Source organism: Ochlerotatus camptorhynchus, unplaced genomic scaffold (genome assembly GCF_037179485.1).
Source record: "Ochlerotatus camptorhynchus isolate MF236.1 unplaced genomic scaffold, CSIRO-AGI_Acam_v1.1 ptg000102l, whole genome shotgun sequence".
Lineage (NCBI taxonomy): Eukaryota > Metazoa > Arthropoda > Insecta > Diptera > Culicidae > Ochlerotatus > Ochlerotatus camptorhynchus.
In genome coordinates this window covers 2,955,130-2,970,075 of record NW_027040592.1, presented here as the reverse complement: position 1 = coordinate 2,970,075, position 14,946 = coordinate 2,955,130, and the positions used below count along the sequence as shown (strand labels likewise).

General features: G+C 44.8%; 4 protein-coding genes and 1 long non-coding RNA gene across 5 annotated transcripts in view; 2 read left to right on the top strand and 3 right to left on the bottom strand.

Annotated features, from left to right (window-relative positions):
- The window catches only part of LOC135699133 (heat shock protein beta-1), a 560,186-nt gene that overhangs the window by 251,618 nt on the left and 293,622 nt on the right, over positions 1-14,946 (bottom strand). The window lies entirely within an intron of this gene.
- Positions 63-1,290, top strand: bigmax (helix-loop-helix-leucine zipper transcription factor bigmax). The gene is made up of 3 exons (XM_065219259.1): positions 63-368; positions 435-560; positions 622-1,290. Exons 1-3 carry the CDS (start codon positions 359-361, stop codon positions 1,218-1,220), a joined length of 735 nt encoding a protein of 244 aa, XP_065075331.1. The 5' UTR covers positions 63-358; the 3' UTR covers positions 1,221-1,290.
- On the bottom strand, positions 1,299-2,663 carry LOC135699083 (tRNA:m(4)X modification enzyme TRM13 homolog). Its single transcript, XM_065219258.1, has one exon. It carries the CDS (start codon positions 2,639-2,641, stop codon positions 1,316-1,318), a length of 1,326 nt encoding a protein of 441 aa, XP_065075330.1. The 5' UTR covers positions 2,642-2,663; the 3' UTR covers positions 1,299-1,315.
- LOC135699124 (actin-5C) lies at positions 7,226-14,570 on the bottom strand. Its single transcript, XM_065219341.1, has 2 exons — positions 14,344-14,570; positions 7,226-9,253 (listed from the first exon to the last, which is right to left on the bottom strand). The coding sequence occupies exon 2, from the start codon at positions 9,243-9,245 to the stop codon at positions 8,115-8,117; it is 1,131 nt and encodes a 376-aa protein (XP_065075413.1). The 5' UTR covers positions 9,246-9,253; positions 14,344-14,570; the 3' UTR covers positions 7,226-8,114.
- LOC135699138 (uncharacterized) lies at positions 10,538-14,436 on the top strand. The gene is made up of 2 exons (XR_010517514.1): positions 10,538-12,869; positions 12,902-14,436. It is a non-coding gene; the product is annotated as an uncharacterized LOC135699138 (long non-coding RNA).

Sequence of the window (14,946 nt, the reverse complement as noted above, 5' to 3'; positions counted from 1 at the left end):
TTCCAAAAAGGGTTTGCGTTTTCCGTTCATCTCGTCTCGTCGTTTCGTGGCTGGCTCCGGCTGCACCCACGGAATCTGCCTCATCGTCTCGTCTCGTGCACGAGTGTGGCCTTTTCTTATCAGTAAAGACGTTATCAGTGTCGTTCGAAAAGCCAACCGGGTGAGAAAACAAAGGAAGGAAATCTAAATTATCCCGCTCATCATCCATTGGCTGGCCAATTGTTTGAAGAGTGTGTTGGGCGTAGGATTGCATTATCATCACACCAGTGCGCTGAGCGGAGCGGCTAATGTGCGAAAGATAAATCCTCTGTGGCCAAGTGGTAGTAGCGAGCACTAGCAGGAGGAACAGTGTGGCAGCATGTCAGAAAGTTAGTAGTTTTTCGGCTGACGCGTTTGTTGTTTGATACCGACCTTTTTCTTTCCATCTGTGAAAGGCGTCAAGCATGAGATGGACATGAAAATGGAGCCATCCAGTCCTTCGGAAAAGGATCGCAGCATGTATTCGCGCTGTTCGAGTGCGGGCAGTGTCCATACGCCAACATCGTCGGCTCACAATACAGGTAAATGGTTGTTTCTTATCGTTTCAATTGGCGCATCTGACTTCGTTCCAATACTCCACAGAGGACGAAGAAGACTCGGGTGATAACAACAAAAGTAGCACCCAGAGCTATAAGGAACGGCGCCGGGAAGCCCATACACAGGCGGAACAGAAACGTCGTGATGCCATCAAGAAGGGCTACGATTCATTGCAGGAATTGGTCCCCACCTGCCAGCAAACGGATGCCTCCGGATACAAACTGAGCAAGGCCTCGGTGCTACAAAAATCCATCGACTACATAGGCTACCTTCATCAGCACAAAAAGAAGCAAGATGAAGACCGCGCTTCGCTTCAGAAGGAAGTAATGGCGTTGCGAATCATTCAGAAAAACTATGAACATATGTTACAACAGCAGCAACAATCACCCGGTAGAACGGAGGCTCGCCTGAGTGATGACGTCAAGTTCCAGGTCTTCAAGGCCATTATGGACGAGATGTTTGTGACATTTGAGCAGCTACCAATGAACGACTTTGCTGAACTGACGTCCGGTGTGATTCCATGGCTGGAAGAGCACTGCAAGCCGCACCTCTTACGGGATGTGGTCAATCGAACCCTGGGCGGAATCACGTCCGCCTATGTAGCTCAATCCAACAGTAAAGGACAGGAAATCAAGAGAGAATGAATATGCGTGAGTACCTATAGTTTTGTTAATTGGAGTGTAATGAATTGGAATATTTGATGAAGTTAGACAATTTGTCTATTTCCGAAAGAAAGCCTTTATTTCACGTGTCCAACTAGGCATACATTTTCCAGAGTTATTTCACTTTTAGCGTAGAATTTGAGTCCTGCCGCAAACCCATTCTGGTTCAAATGTTGAATCCGTCCCCAGTCCAGCACTCGTTTGCACCTCCTTCCAATCTCCTCCCGTCGGGTTCTCGTCAATCCATACTTAATCCCATCTCCGTCATCGGTCGTCTCGTTCTTCCGCCTCTCTCGACTAGTTCCGGAACCGCATACCGCCCAACTGACCATTTTAACGATCAAATTAAACTCCTTTCTTCCGATCCCCTTCTCCAGAAGGAACTTCTTCCCGGCATACGTCTTCCAGTCGCATCGATGATGGCAGCATAGGGCAAAAAGGAATCCTTCCGACTGCAGTTGATCGTCTCCTGTTTTGTCCTTATTTGCCCGAATCAGACAACGCAACGCTAAATCCGTGGCTCCTCCGCAAAGATGTTTCCCTACTCCTACCACATTCCTGCTGCCTTTCAGCACATCCAGCTTCCGCAGCACGAGATCACCGATGTCCGCCCGAATCCTCTGGATAATCTCCCGATCCTCGATCTTGTTGTCCTTTTTATGCCGATGAGACGCTTTATCCACCAGGAACACCTTCACGTTACTCAAACCCGACTTCTGCAGGATCGTAGCTAGCCAGAACGCGACTTGACCCTTACCTGCTCCAAACTCCACAAAAGCCGTATCTTGCCGGAAGAACTTCTCTCGCTCCAAAATTGCCAACAGTGAAGCCGACTGCACCAGATGCTTCAACGTCTGTGGACCGTAAGTCTCGTTCGACAGCTCCTCTTTGCATGCCTCATGTTCCAGCATCATTTCCTCAATCACCCCAATCTGCGTCACCTCAAAAATGTCCTCTATCTTCTTCACCAACGATTCCAACTCCTCCAGCGGAACATCCGACAATTTCAAATCTTTCTCTTCGTTCACCAGATCGCAACCTTCCCCGTCAGACTCGGCATTGATCCCCGGTTCGATGTATTCCGGCAGTTCCTTCGGCTTGGCATTGCAAATCTTCAGGTGCTTGTCCAGCTTTGCTGCCGATATGGAATGCTTCGGATCCAACGGGCATGGGATTCGACCGCTACCTGGCACATCTTGCTGTTGAGTTCCACTGTCGGCATGTACCTCGTGTTCACCACAGTACAGCTTACCTTTGCCGACCGTCATCTTACAGTAGCGCTTCTTCCGTTGGACAAAGTACCGACATCGCACATCGTTTTCTACGCATACCACATCGGAGACCTCTGTTGCGGCAGCAGCCGGTTTTGGTCGCTTTTCGGCGGGTTCATCCGTGGAATCCATAATGGGAATTATCGTCGGATCGAAACGTAGCACTGCACACCCAAGTTGGTGACCCAACACGGGATAGGATTGGATATGAATCAAAACAAAGCAAAGTGGTGTGGGTGTTTGGGTTCGATTTTGCAAATGAGCATGAACGTGCTTAGGTTAGTTGATGCCCTGAAGAGGGGTTCTCGCCATGTTCAGACTGTAAAATTATATTAAATACCATGAAATCATAAACGAAGTGAGTGTCTCAAACAATTACTAAGCCACGGGATATTTTGTTAAATTTGCAATCTCTAAAATTTAAAGATGCCCAATATCCAACATTTTGAATTTTTGTTAATTTTAATACCTTGACAATTGGTCATGTCAGATATTGAGAAGTTTTTTTTTCATTTAGACTCGAGTGATTTTAATTTTGTCGTTCTCAAATTTTGTTCTCACCAATCCCACCTTGGAAAATTTATAACGCTTGGTTTCCATAACATTAAATGTTATGTTATTAAATTAAAAGAAATTTTCTTCTGTTGTTTACTTTTAACTCCTTTGTTCTCGAGCTCACAGCTGGTCATGTTTACATAAAAAATCCAGCTGGTGAACCTGTTTGCGCGCGAAAACGACAAGGCTTTAATCTGAATCTGAGATTTTACGGTCACATCCCTGGAAGACCTCAAGAATTTCCTCGGCATCCATGTCCAGCGTGATGGTAAGTCATTCAAACTTAATCAGAAGTCTTACATCTGAAGCTGTTGGTGCAATTGATCCCGGCCACCTAAAACAGAAGGAGGAGAAAGAAATGCTGCCAAACAACCATCAATACGCCAACCTAATCGGTGGTCTGTTATATGTGGCGGTGAATAATCGATCGGACATCGCTGCGTCTATAGCGATTTTGGGACGTTGAACTAGCATACCATCGCAAGCTGATTGGACAGAAGCCAAACGTGTCCTGAGGAATTTGCGATCTACGCAGGAGCACACACTTTCGTTGAAAGCCGAGGAGTCGACATTGGAGGTTTACGGATGCAGCGAGGGATGCAGCCAGTCGAAAATCCAATTCCGGATACGTGTTCTTGTACGGCGGATGACCGATTTTTTGGGCATCACGCAAGCAAACTTGCATTGCGCTAAGCAGTAGCGAAGCCGAATTTGTGGCGTTCGCTGAGTGCTACCGACAGGAAGAAGAAGATATTTGCAATTCTTTAACATTTATTTCAATATGGTATGTTAAAAAATCCCTTTGAGAAGAATGGATATGAAATACATTAGTTTGGGCTCCCCTATCCACATGGAAGTTCACTCTTTGGCCTTACCAAGAAAAATAAGCTACAATTCGTGTGTACCTTTATGTTTAGGATACTTGTTAGATGTGTTTGTTTTTCTTAATATACGAGTTTATGTTGATGGCTACTTACATTTACTGTTCTTCTAGTAATAAATCTGCCCATACTCGCAACAATCCGTACTATTTCTGTGTATAGCTGTGGGATATTTTTATGGTTAGGTTAAATTGTGCATGATTTGCCTTTTGATTTTTACCTGCCTTTGTATTTTGTGTAGTAAGTAGTATAGTTTGTAAGTAGTTCGTAAGTTTGCAAAACACTGCCCTAGTATTTAATCTAGATTTAAGTAGGAGTAATTAATTTTTAAACAAAGTTGCTCCTGGTTTCACAAAAAACCTCCCCTATCCACATGGAAGTTCACTCTTTGGCCCTACCAAGAAAAACTTCCACATCATCGCGTTTGACAGCTGGAAACCACGGTCGGAGTTGGATTCTGGTGACGAGGTTTTTGTGGTGGATTCTGCCACCGAGGTTGTTGTGGTGGAAGAGGTGCGTCATAAGGCACAGGGTTGTGACACTCCCCCTCGGTACGCCGCTGTTGTTCGAGTGGCTTACCACCGTTTGCACTGACGTCTAGCACCGCAATCTTGGTCGCTGGTCTCTCCAGAAGTCCACTCGACGTCTGAACGGTCACGCGCCGAACCTGTCCGTCCGTTGCCTGAACTGCCTTGACCACGCGTCCTCGCGGCCAACAGTTTCTCGGAAGCTTGGAGTCAGCTATCAACGCCAGATCACCTTCTTGGATAGGTTTTACGGGTTGAAACCATTTTGTCTTGCGGGTCAACGTAGGCAAGTACCCGTCCATCCACTTCTTCCAGAAGTTGTCGGCGTATACCTGGGCCATCTTCCACGATCGCTTCAGCACAGTGGGACCGGCTTGCTCCCATCCGAATAACCTAACATAAAGTGGTTCGGTGTTAAGGGGGGGGGGGGGGGGGGGTGTCAGTGTCATTATCTAGAGGTATGTCAGTGAGCAGTATTGTGTTCAATATCATCTCGATCTCCATTAACATGGAACGCAGAATTTCATCCGAAGGCGAACGTGGCTGATCGTTCATGGTCCGGGTTGACCGTCTACTTGGTCTTAGTGTTCTTGTCGACGAGTTTCAGCGCTTCACGCAGCTCCCGTTCGTTCCTCGATCGCTAAGCATCTCGAGCGGTGGACCACTTCTAGCAATAAAATTACGTAGCGCTAGGATGCACGAGTCTGTCGTCAGCGAATGTGCTATTTCAATGTACACGCCTCTGCTTGTCATGAAGGTGAGAAGCACTCCCCATCTTTTCTCGGTACGTCTGCCGACTAGACCTGGCAACGGCCCGAAGTAGTCGACTCCGGTGTAAGAAAACGGTCGCTGGAATGGTGCCAACCGGACAGCTGGGAGGTTCCCCATTGCTTGAGGCCTGGGACTCGCTTGCCGAATTTTGCAACGCTGACAGTTTCTGCAAACTCGTTCGAACTCTGTACGGAGACGGGGGATGTTAGTCGGCGAGCACTAGGTCGGATACGTAGTTGCGCCTGGGCAGAAGGATCGGATTCTTGGTAGATTCATCTACATACTCGCAAGCATCGATACGTCCACGCATCCGTAGAACACCGTGCTCAGCGATGACTGGGCTGAGCTCTTATATAGCGGGCTAGTCTTCGGCAAGGTACGCTCATATTGCTGCACCTCAGGATTACTGCAGATCAGTTGGATATCGAGAGGGTAAGCTTGCTGTTGAACTTGTCATTCCGTGCACTCGTCTTCAGGAAAGCATTTCAACATCTTTTGTTCAAGCACTTTTTTCGAAAATACATTTTTGCATTTCAAAACAACGAAAAACCTAGTGACAATTGTCACCTCGGGTGAGGTGAGTCTCCGTGCAAATCAAATGGAGAGTCACCTAACGCGAGGTGACAATTGTCACTTCAGAAGTGACAGCGTGTCACCTCACCTCACACGCCGCGCAGAATAGGCCTATTTAACAAATGTCGCTAGTCCAAGAATTTTTCCCCCTGGATTTAAATTGTTCAAGTCTAAGCTTTCACCATTAGTTTGTAATGTAGTTGTATAAGGAAATTCTCAATCTGAGTTTTCAGGTCATAAATGGAATTTAGAGTTCATGTTTCTGGAACCGATTCAAGCTGTTGCTCTCAAATTTTGAATGGCTAATTAGTTTTTACCCCTGCCTTTTTCGAGCGATATGTATTCTGCCTATAATCCCATGTCAGTCCCATATGGAAAAAGTAGACATCGAGAAAATGCCAGTTGAAGTTGAGAAGTGCAATTTCCATGTAAATATTTAAAAAAAATCATAGTAAATTAATCGGTAATTGCATCATTTGTTATATCAGCGAAAAATATGGCGACTCAAAAAGCAGAACTGTAACTTGACCTCTAGACGATTGAATTTCAGGATGGAACTGATATGCGATTACTTAGTTTGATGCGACAAACTGACTTGATGTTGTTTACACATTTTTCATGATCAAACTACGAACTTTTTATCACGTAATATGAAAGTAGATGGTAATTGATAGTGGATAGCGTTGTAATCTCAAAGTTGGCGAAAATCCATATGGGACTGATATGCGATTATAGGCAGTATTTTCCATCCAATTTTGCCGAACTATAGGAAAACAACATTCTTCACCAAAGGAGAATTCCAGAAGCGGACAGCCAACCACCTGACGCCTGGGAATGTTCGGATATTGACGGCGGACGACCGAAGATATCTAATGCTCAACTACCAAGTACACATAAAACTAGGGCACATGTAGAGCAAACTCCTCTTATTTCCGTCATCAGACCACGACCGCGAGCGAGAGCACGAGAACCAGAGCGAAGTAAAAACTACCAGATTGTTTTTTTTTCAAATTCGAATGATCATCCCAAGGAAAAGTTCCTCCCACTTGCCCGCGGGCGACGTGGGAACAAACTTGTCCTCTGTTATGTACGTATATGTTTATTTAATTTTTTCTGCATTTGATTATCGATTATAATCCTATATAATGAAAGGGGGGGGGGGCTTTTCCTCACTTTTGATTAAACGCAATCAATCTCTCTTACTCTTCCTTTCAAATCCCCGCGCGCTTCGAGGACCCGATTGCTGGAATAATTGGAAGAAGGATGGTGTTTTTTGGGTATTCCTCGGGTCTCGGGCGGCTGTGGGGGGTTTTCAAGGCGAATTAAAAGTGATGGGAAAAAAACTGAAAGGAAAATTTTCTTAACCTAAACGTGTGAAAAAAAAAAGAATAGATTTTTGTTTGATTGGAAAATAAATCGAATAAATTAATTGACTTAGCTGGTAATAAATATTCAAACGCGCGGTTATTAAATAATGTTGTATACGAATAATGCAAGCAAAATAATTTCAATCAAATTCGCGGGGAAGTGACCATTCGATCTGGGACTTGGTTTTTTTTTTCTTTACAACGTTTGTTTGTTTTTTTTTCAAGGTTTTTCTAGCAATTTTTCTTATTCTTCGCTTTTGGCTTACTACATTTTGTGACTTATTAATCATCATTGATTACACAAAATATTGTAAGTAGTAGTAACTTTTTGGTTCTCTCTCTCACTCGCACTCGATTTCGTCTTCTTGTTTTTAGCTTAAATTGGAAGGGGATTGGGAAAAAAACAGAGGACTAAGTAGTTTGCTCTACCTCTCTCTAGATCGCGCGGCGGCAGACGCGCGATTTCCTTAAACCTACTATCATGTAATGCGTAAATAACGTCCGTTTTACATTTCGTTTAAACTGGCTACACGTGTAAAATATGAAAAAAAAATACACAAACAAAATAAACTGATCTGATTAAATGATGCGATGCGACTAAATAATTAATGAATTGTTGTTGTGTTTGATTGGAGAAGAATAAACATTACTCGCTTCGATTATTATAAGTAATAATACAGGAATTGTCTTTTTATTTTAAGTTGTTTTTCGAATGTGTGTGTGTTTATGTCTTTTTCAACTTCTTGCTGGAAATTGTAGTTGTTGTTGTTCTTGTAATCTCTCTCTTATTTCGCGTTTTCTCTCATCATTACTTTGCGCTGTTGTTGTTGTTGTTGTTGATGCTGCTGTTGCTGTTGGTTTCTCATTGTTGTTCTTGTTGTTGTTGGTTGAAGAGTGTGTTATAATTAGTAATAATAAGATAAGAAGATGCTTAGAAGCACTTTCTGTGGACAATGGATGGGCCGGACTCGTCGTATTCCTGCTTGGAGATCCACATCTGCTGGAAGGTGGACAGCGAGGCCAGGATGGAACCACCGATCCAGACGGAGTATTTGCGCTCTGGTGGGGCAATGATCTTGATCTTCATCGTCGATGGGGCGAGGGCGGTGATTTCCTTCTGCATACGGTCGGCAATGCCTGGGTACATGGTGGTACCGCCGGATAATACTGTGTTGGCATACAGATCCTTTCGGATATCGACGTCGCACTTCATGATCGAGTTGTAGGTGGTCTCGTGGATACCGCAGGCTTCCATACCCAGGAATGATGGCTGGAAGAGAGCCTCCGGGCAACGGAAGCGTTCGTTTCCGATGGTGATGACCTGTCCGTCGGGTAGTTCGTAGGATTTCTCCAGCGAGGAGGACGAAGCAGCGGTGGCCATTTCCTGCTCAAAGTCCAGGGCGACGTAGCAGAGCTTTTCCTTGATGTCACGAACGATTTCACGCTCGGCAGTGGTGGTGAACGAGTAGCCACGTTCGGTCAGGATCTTCATCAGATAGTCGGTCAGATCGCGACCGGCCAAATCCAGACGCAGGATAGCGTGTGGCAGGGCATAACCTTCATAGATGGGGACTGTGTGCGAGACACCATCGCCGGAATCCAGCACAATACCGGTGGTACGACCGGAGGCATACAGCGACAGCACGGCCTGGATGGCGACGTACATGGCCGGTGTGTTGAAGGTTTCGAACATGATCTGTGTCATCTTCTCACGGTTAGCCTTCGGGTTCAGGGGGGCCTCTGTCAGCAGGACTGGGTGCTCCTCGGGGGCAACACGCAGCTCATTGTAGAAGGTGTGATGCCAGATCTTCTCCATATCGTCCCAGTTCGTGACGATACCGTGCTCGATCGGGTACTTCAGGGTCAGGATACCTCGCTTGCTCTGGGCTTCGTCACCGACGTACGAGTCCTTCTGTCCCATACCGACCATCACACCCTGATGACGGGGGCGACCGACGATGGACGGGAAGACGGCCCGTGGGGCATCGTCTCCGGCGAAACCGGCCTTGCACATACCGGATCCATTGTCGACAACGAGGGCGGCAACTTCTTCGTCACACATGTTGATATCTGCTCATCATGATCATAGAAGTGGGGGAGAAGGAGAAACGCAATCATTAATAAGTGTCTGGAAATCATGATGCCCCGTTAGGCGGCGGGAGAGCGCTGCTTCCACATCTTCAAGTGAACGGGTTTTTTTTTTCTGTCTCGCTAGGCGGCACAGTTACAGCAGCAAGAGTAGGTACCGTTTCGCGTGGAAACGGTTCCATCTAACTGTGTTGAGTCAGGTGCTTACGCGTTATCTAAATCGCCACTAGCAGAGATAAGGGGGCTCGCTCACATGACTCCCTGATGGGGAGGACGGCCCACGTGGCCAATCTTGAGTGAGGATCTTTCCTTTCGGAAAAGCGTAAACACCTCCTCGCTTGCACGGGCATTGAAATCCCTTAAGGCGATTCCTCCGGGGTAGGTTGGAGCGACAACGCCCACTCACTTGAAAATGGGACTAACGATAAAGAAGTGCTTGAAATGGGAACAAAAAAAAAAAAAAAAAAACTGTTCGACTCGTCTGATTCCAATCTTCCTTTGACTGCGCTGCGGTAATCGGTTCATCCGCTTAGGTCAGCAAGTCTTCGTTTTTGTTGTTCTTCATCGAGTGACGGAAGTTTTCGAAAAAAAAAATGATGATTCGACATCTAATCGTTCTAGTACTGCGCAACCAGAACCAGGCAGCAGTAGTGGTGAATCACTCAATTCGATTTGGGTGAGTGTGTTGGTGAGCGATGAGTGGCGACGACGATCCGAAAAATCACTATGGTGGTTGTTCCGAACGGCTTTTGTTCCCATCGAGGAAATAAAAGGCGAAAATTGATCGAAATTATCGTTCTTGATTGCTGCACTCCACACGAAATGGGCAACGGAAATCTTCAATTATCGTAATCGATCACCGGGGAAATTCGATTCGATTGGACATGTGGTTTTTAGAAGTGGAAAAAATTCACTCGAAAATCAATAGCCGTACCGGCATTTTGTTCTCCTCGGTTAACACGGAAAGGACACCGGTCATATATTTTTTTTTTCGTACAGCAAGAACCGGTGAAGAACAAGAACATGAATGAAGAGAATATCCACCGGAAATCAGCCACAGCACAAAATGCCGGCCAACGCCCAAGAACAAAAGCCTCTTGGGTTTTCCAGAAGTATCCAGTCGCCGCCAGCGAGAAGCCTTTCAAAATTTTCGAAAATCGCAACTCACAAACCACCGAGGGTTAATTCAATTAACACGAAATTCCGTTGCAACTTCAAACTCCCAAAATTGACCGTCCATTAACCAAAAAATTCTAACACACGTACCGGGGAGCTTTACGGTTCTGAGTCCTGGTTAAAACAGAAGAATAAGGTTGCACACCGGTGGTAGGCAGCAGCAGCAGTCAGTAAATCCTTTTTTGGGGGTGAATCGGTTATTCCTCCAGCGGCACTACTCACAACACACGCGACTACCTGGTCCGAACGAACACGAGCGAATGAGCGGACGAGACTTTTGACTTTGGTTGGAAAGTGACGCCTCGCAGCGAGCTAACGGCTCTTCCAGTGAGTGCCACCACCGACCACATTCAGATTCAGTTCAGCCTGCGAGTGAGAGAGCGAGAGCCTTTTGAAAGCTCTCACTCTTCTTCACGCACTGGCTGGCCTCTGGCGGCTGACTCATGTTTTTGCTTCGGCTTCCTTGGCTGGAAAAGCTCTCCGTCGGTTGGTTCGCTCTCTCGCCCTCTCGCAAAATGGACCAATCGCGTGAACATGACCATATAAGGCAATGTTTGAAAAATGCTTAATTTCCACGTAAAGTCATAGCGGTACCCCACCCGTTCGCCCCTGACAGCCAGCGCAGCACCCGCAAAACCACCTCAACCAAACCCAACCCACTGTGCCAACGATGGGTGAGGTGCGCTGCTTTCGAGCCGGCGTTTCTTCACGTGAACTTGTGTGTTCGTCATCAGCAGCCAGCCATATCAGAGCGGGCTCGCGAATGACTGGTGGGTGGGTGGCAGGCGGGTGAGTGGGACGATGAGTGTGCGAACTTGAAAAAAAGCATAGCGACGCGTCATTCGAGAGCTTTGCTAGGGTGGTTCTCGTGGGATTAGATTTTCGAAAAAAAATGCTGTTAAACGTCATTGTAAACCAGAATTTTTTTTACATTCAAATGAGCTGAAAAATGAACGCAGCTTCTTAAACTTTTTGTTCGTAGCAAAGCAGCAGTGGCTGTACATTGCAGAATTTTTCATCGTAGGAAAGTTCTCTAAATCACGAATAGTCAATTTGAACGGTCTGTAAAATATGTCCTATAGCAAGGATCGTAAACCGTGGATAAAACTCATGCAATTTATGATTTGTTGATTCAAATTATTTACTTTCCATCTTGAAAATTGAAATGCATTTCACATGCTAAATCAGCACTGTTGTGCGGCCGATTTTCCTTGACAATTTCAACAGGCAAGTGTAATTTAACTGTACCTTGTTTTAGTGAGAGAACTTTCCGGTAAACTGCATTTCAGTTAAATGCCCTTTGCTTAGCGGCTATTGAATGTATTCAAGCTTAAACATTTGCCACGAAAATTTCAACAAATTGAAATCTCCCAAAAAAGGATTCCCCCAAGCTATTAAGTGAATCCATTTTGCAAGCAAAATATACTTTCAAGTTATTGTTTTTGGGCATTGCCGCTCCATTTAAATCCAGGCTAAACAATCGTTGTTTAAAAACAACAACTTAGCGGCCGAATAGCACCTTCACAGGTAAACAAAGCTCCAAAAAAATCAGCTGTCCATTTCAACCTTGAAACGAGTGAAACAGACCTTCAGCACACGAGGCGCCTGCACACATGCACACGTGGCACACATCGGTGCCGAAGTGTCTACGTGTGCTGTACATGTCGACCGATTTGTTTACAAACATAACAAGTTGTTGCGATCAGATTGCACGCCATCCAACTTTGGAAAGCAGCGGCCTCGAATAAGAATGTGAAGAAGACTTTCCAAAAGTTGGGAAGAGACTTTGCCAAAGTTAGCAGTTACAGATGACTGAGCTGGACTAACTTTATCTCTTTCTTCGGCAAATTATGGATTTGTCTCTACTGCGCTTCGGAAGGTCTTTATATGGGCATAATAAAGTTATTGAACTTTTTTTCCAACCCAGATCATCTTGGATACTTGGTTTAGTTTTATTATTTCTTTGTGGATCAAACCGAAACAAGAATTCAAAAGCCAGCTTCGGTTTGAAGTCACTTTTCAGTGAATTTTTTTTTATTGTGAAATTAACAGAATTGATTTCGATCCCGAACAACTCAAGTAACCAACAGGCCCACTAATCGCTTGTACTGATATAAGGCTGATATAAAGTTTGGAAGCCATCATTATCTGAAAAAGGTTTGGAATTTAGCTTAGAGCAGCTTTTTAAAAAAAACTCCTTTTTTATATTTCCTCACAAATCATTGCACGATTTCTAACCAAATTTGAAACTTTGGTCCAAATTTGAGCCACAAATATGTGTTACAACGGAATGAATTTATGAAAAAAATTACTGTTTCACCCATTGATTTCGAATATTTACACCAGTAGTTGATAAATGGTGTATCTTGCTCACCATTGGCAAACTATTTGTTGAAATAGTCACCCAGCTTCAACCAAGGTTGTGTAAAAATTGTTGCTCACGAACAATTTGAGAATGAAAGATTTAACTTTCACATATTTAATCGAAACGGAAAAAGGATTTCGTACCAAAGGCAAACTTCACCTCCTTAGTAGTTATATTCGGTACACATAAAAGTTTATCTTAAAGCATGAAGCATCTAGTTATTCCGCTATAATTAATCTTGAATTTGATGTATATTATCAACCAACTTTAAGGATCCCAAAGGAACCAAATTTGTTTCCAAAAAACTGTTTGTATTACAGCTAACGAAACGATAACATCACTTAAGCGTAATGATTCAGTTAAAACTTCTGTTCAGCTTGAAATGTTTGTGAACATTCCAAACGAAAATCGTCTCATTTTGATGAATTCCAAGTTAATAAAGAAAAACTAAATTAACTGAACAACTTCGCAAACTCGCAGAAACCGATCTCCCAAGCGAAAATTCTTGGGAAGGAATTTTCCTGCATCCCCCAAACTAAATCCAGCCACGTCGATGCTTTAGGAAACACCGTGAGAAAGCTCCAAATTAGTCGCTGCAGTAGCTTTCCCATAGCCTATGCTACTATACGCTCGGTCGGGTGAGGTGCAACTTTCTCGTTCCATCAATGTAATTGCTGGTACAGAAAAGTCGCACACTCTCTTTTCACTGGCGCTGCAAGCCCGTCTCGAGTGCGTGCAGCATGCACCGCAGAGAGTACGGTGAAACCATCGAAATTTAGAGTCACCCCAATGTCGTGGCACTTCCGCCACCCCAGCAATATCACCATTGACTGGGAGAACCTCGGTCTGCTGCATTCCACGGCTCGCTCACAGCCTCCGCATTTCCCGTGGCAGAGCGCGATGATTCCATCAGGAGACTTGTTTTCCACTCTGCTCTAACGGGGAGCTGCGGACATTGCGGAGGCAGGCAGCAGCGATTGATACCGCCTCTGCCCCTGGCTGGTTTGAGCTATTTCCCGCACAACGAACGGTTGGAGACAAATTGATTTTTGTTTGTTTGTCTGTTCACCAAGGGTCGGTTCTTAGGAAACTGCCACTCGAGAATTCGAGACACCGAAACAACCGCTGAGAAGTGGCTGTGTAGGTCGAAAGTTATTGAACACATTCCAGGATTGTCACTGCTGCTGCTGGTGCCGCTGCCGCTGTTGATACAACTGCTATTTTCCCCATTTGGTTTTGCACAATTCTTGGGAAGCGATAATTTAATCGCTTTAATCCAATTTTCCCAGTTGAAATCACTTGTTTTATTTTCTTCCGATGAGCTATCGGTTTTTGGTTACAACGTCCTTATGATTTTTTTTTTTGCATCACAAAATCACTAGTTTACTGTCCATTTAAGCACAAAACGTCCTTTTTAGTCCTTTTTGGATGGCACTTGTCGAACAATTCTTGTTTTTTTTTTCGTTAGCACTTGTTTAAACTCTCTCTCGGATGATTTTCTTATAGGATTTGTGGGAACTTTGTTACTTACATTTGGTTTATTAAATATAAAAAATCCTAAATTACAAATAAATTAATTGTGTGTGTATTTCTGCGTGTGGTTTGCTCCTTCAAGGAAGAGACAGGATCAGCGTAGCTTCTAGTTTTCACAGAAAATGTTAAGCTACGACTTGTAGACACTCTTGCGAACCACTCTTTCTCTTGTTAAACTAAATAATGTTCACAGCACGATTACAAGAACTGTAGTGATACAATTTTTAAACAACACTCAGATTATAAATAGTACCCCACCATTCGAACCGTTGGTAGCATGCCCAGTCGCTTCGCTTTTGACCATATATGGTATTACTGGATGCCCGAAGAACCACCACAGGCGCGCAAACTTTCCGGCTTACCGTCTATCGTATCGTCGGCGTGTATGGATACGTTCGCACTCACCAACACAGCCGCACGCCTGATGGGAAGCTTCCATCACTATTCCAACCGTCGCCGTCGGTCGGTCGTCGTTCGGCAAAGAGCTCCGCTGTAGAGACCTCGTGGATGCGAACGTAGCCAGGCGACGAACGGAAGTACGAGCACGCGGGGGTTGGAAGAAGTGCGATTGTGTATGTAGGGAAGGGCTGGTTGTACGAGA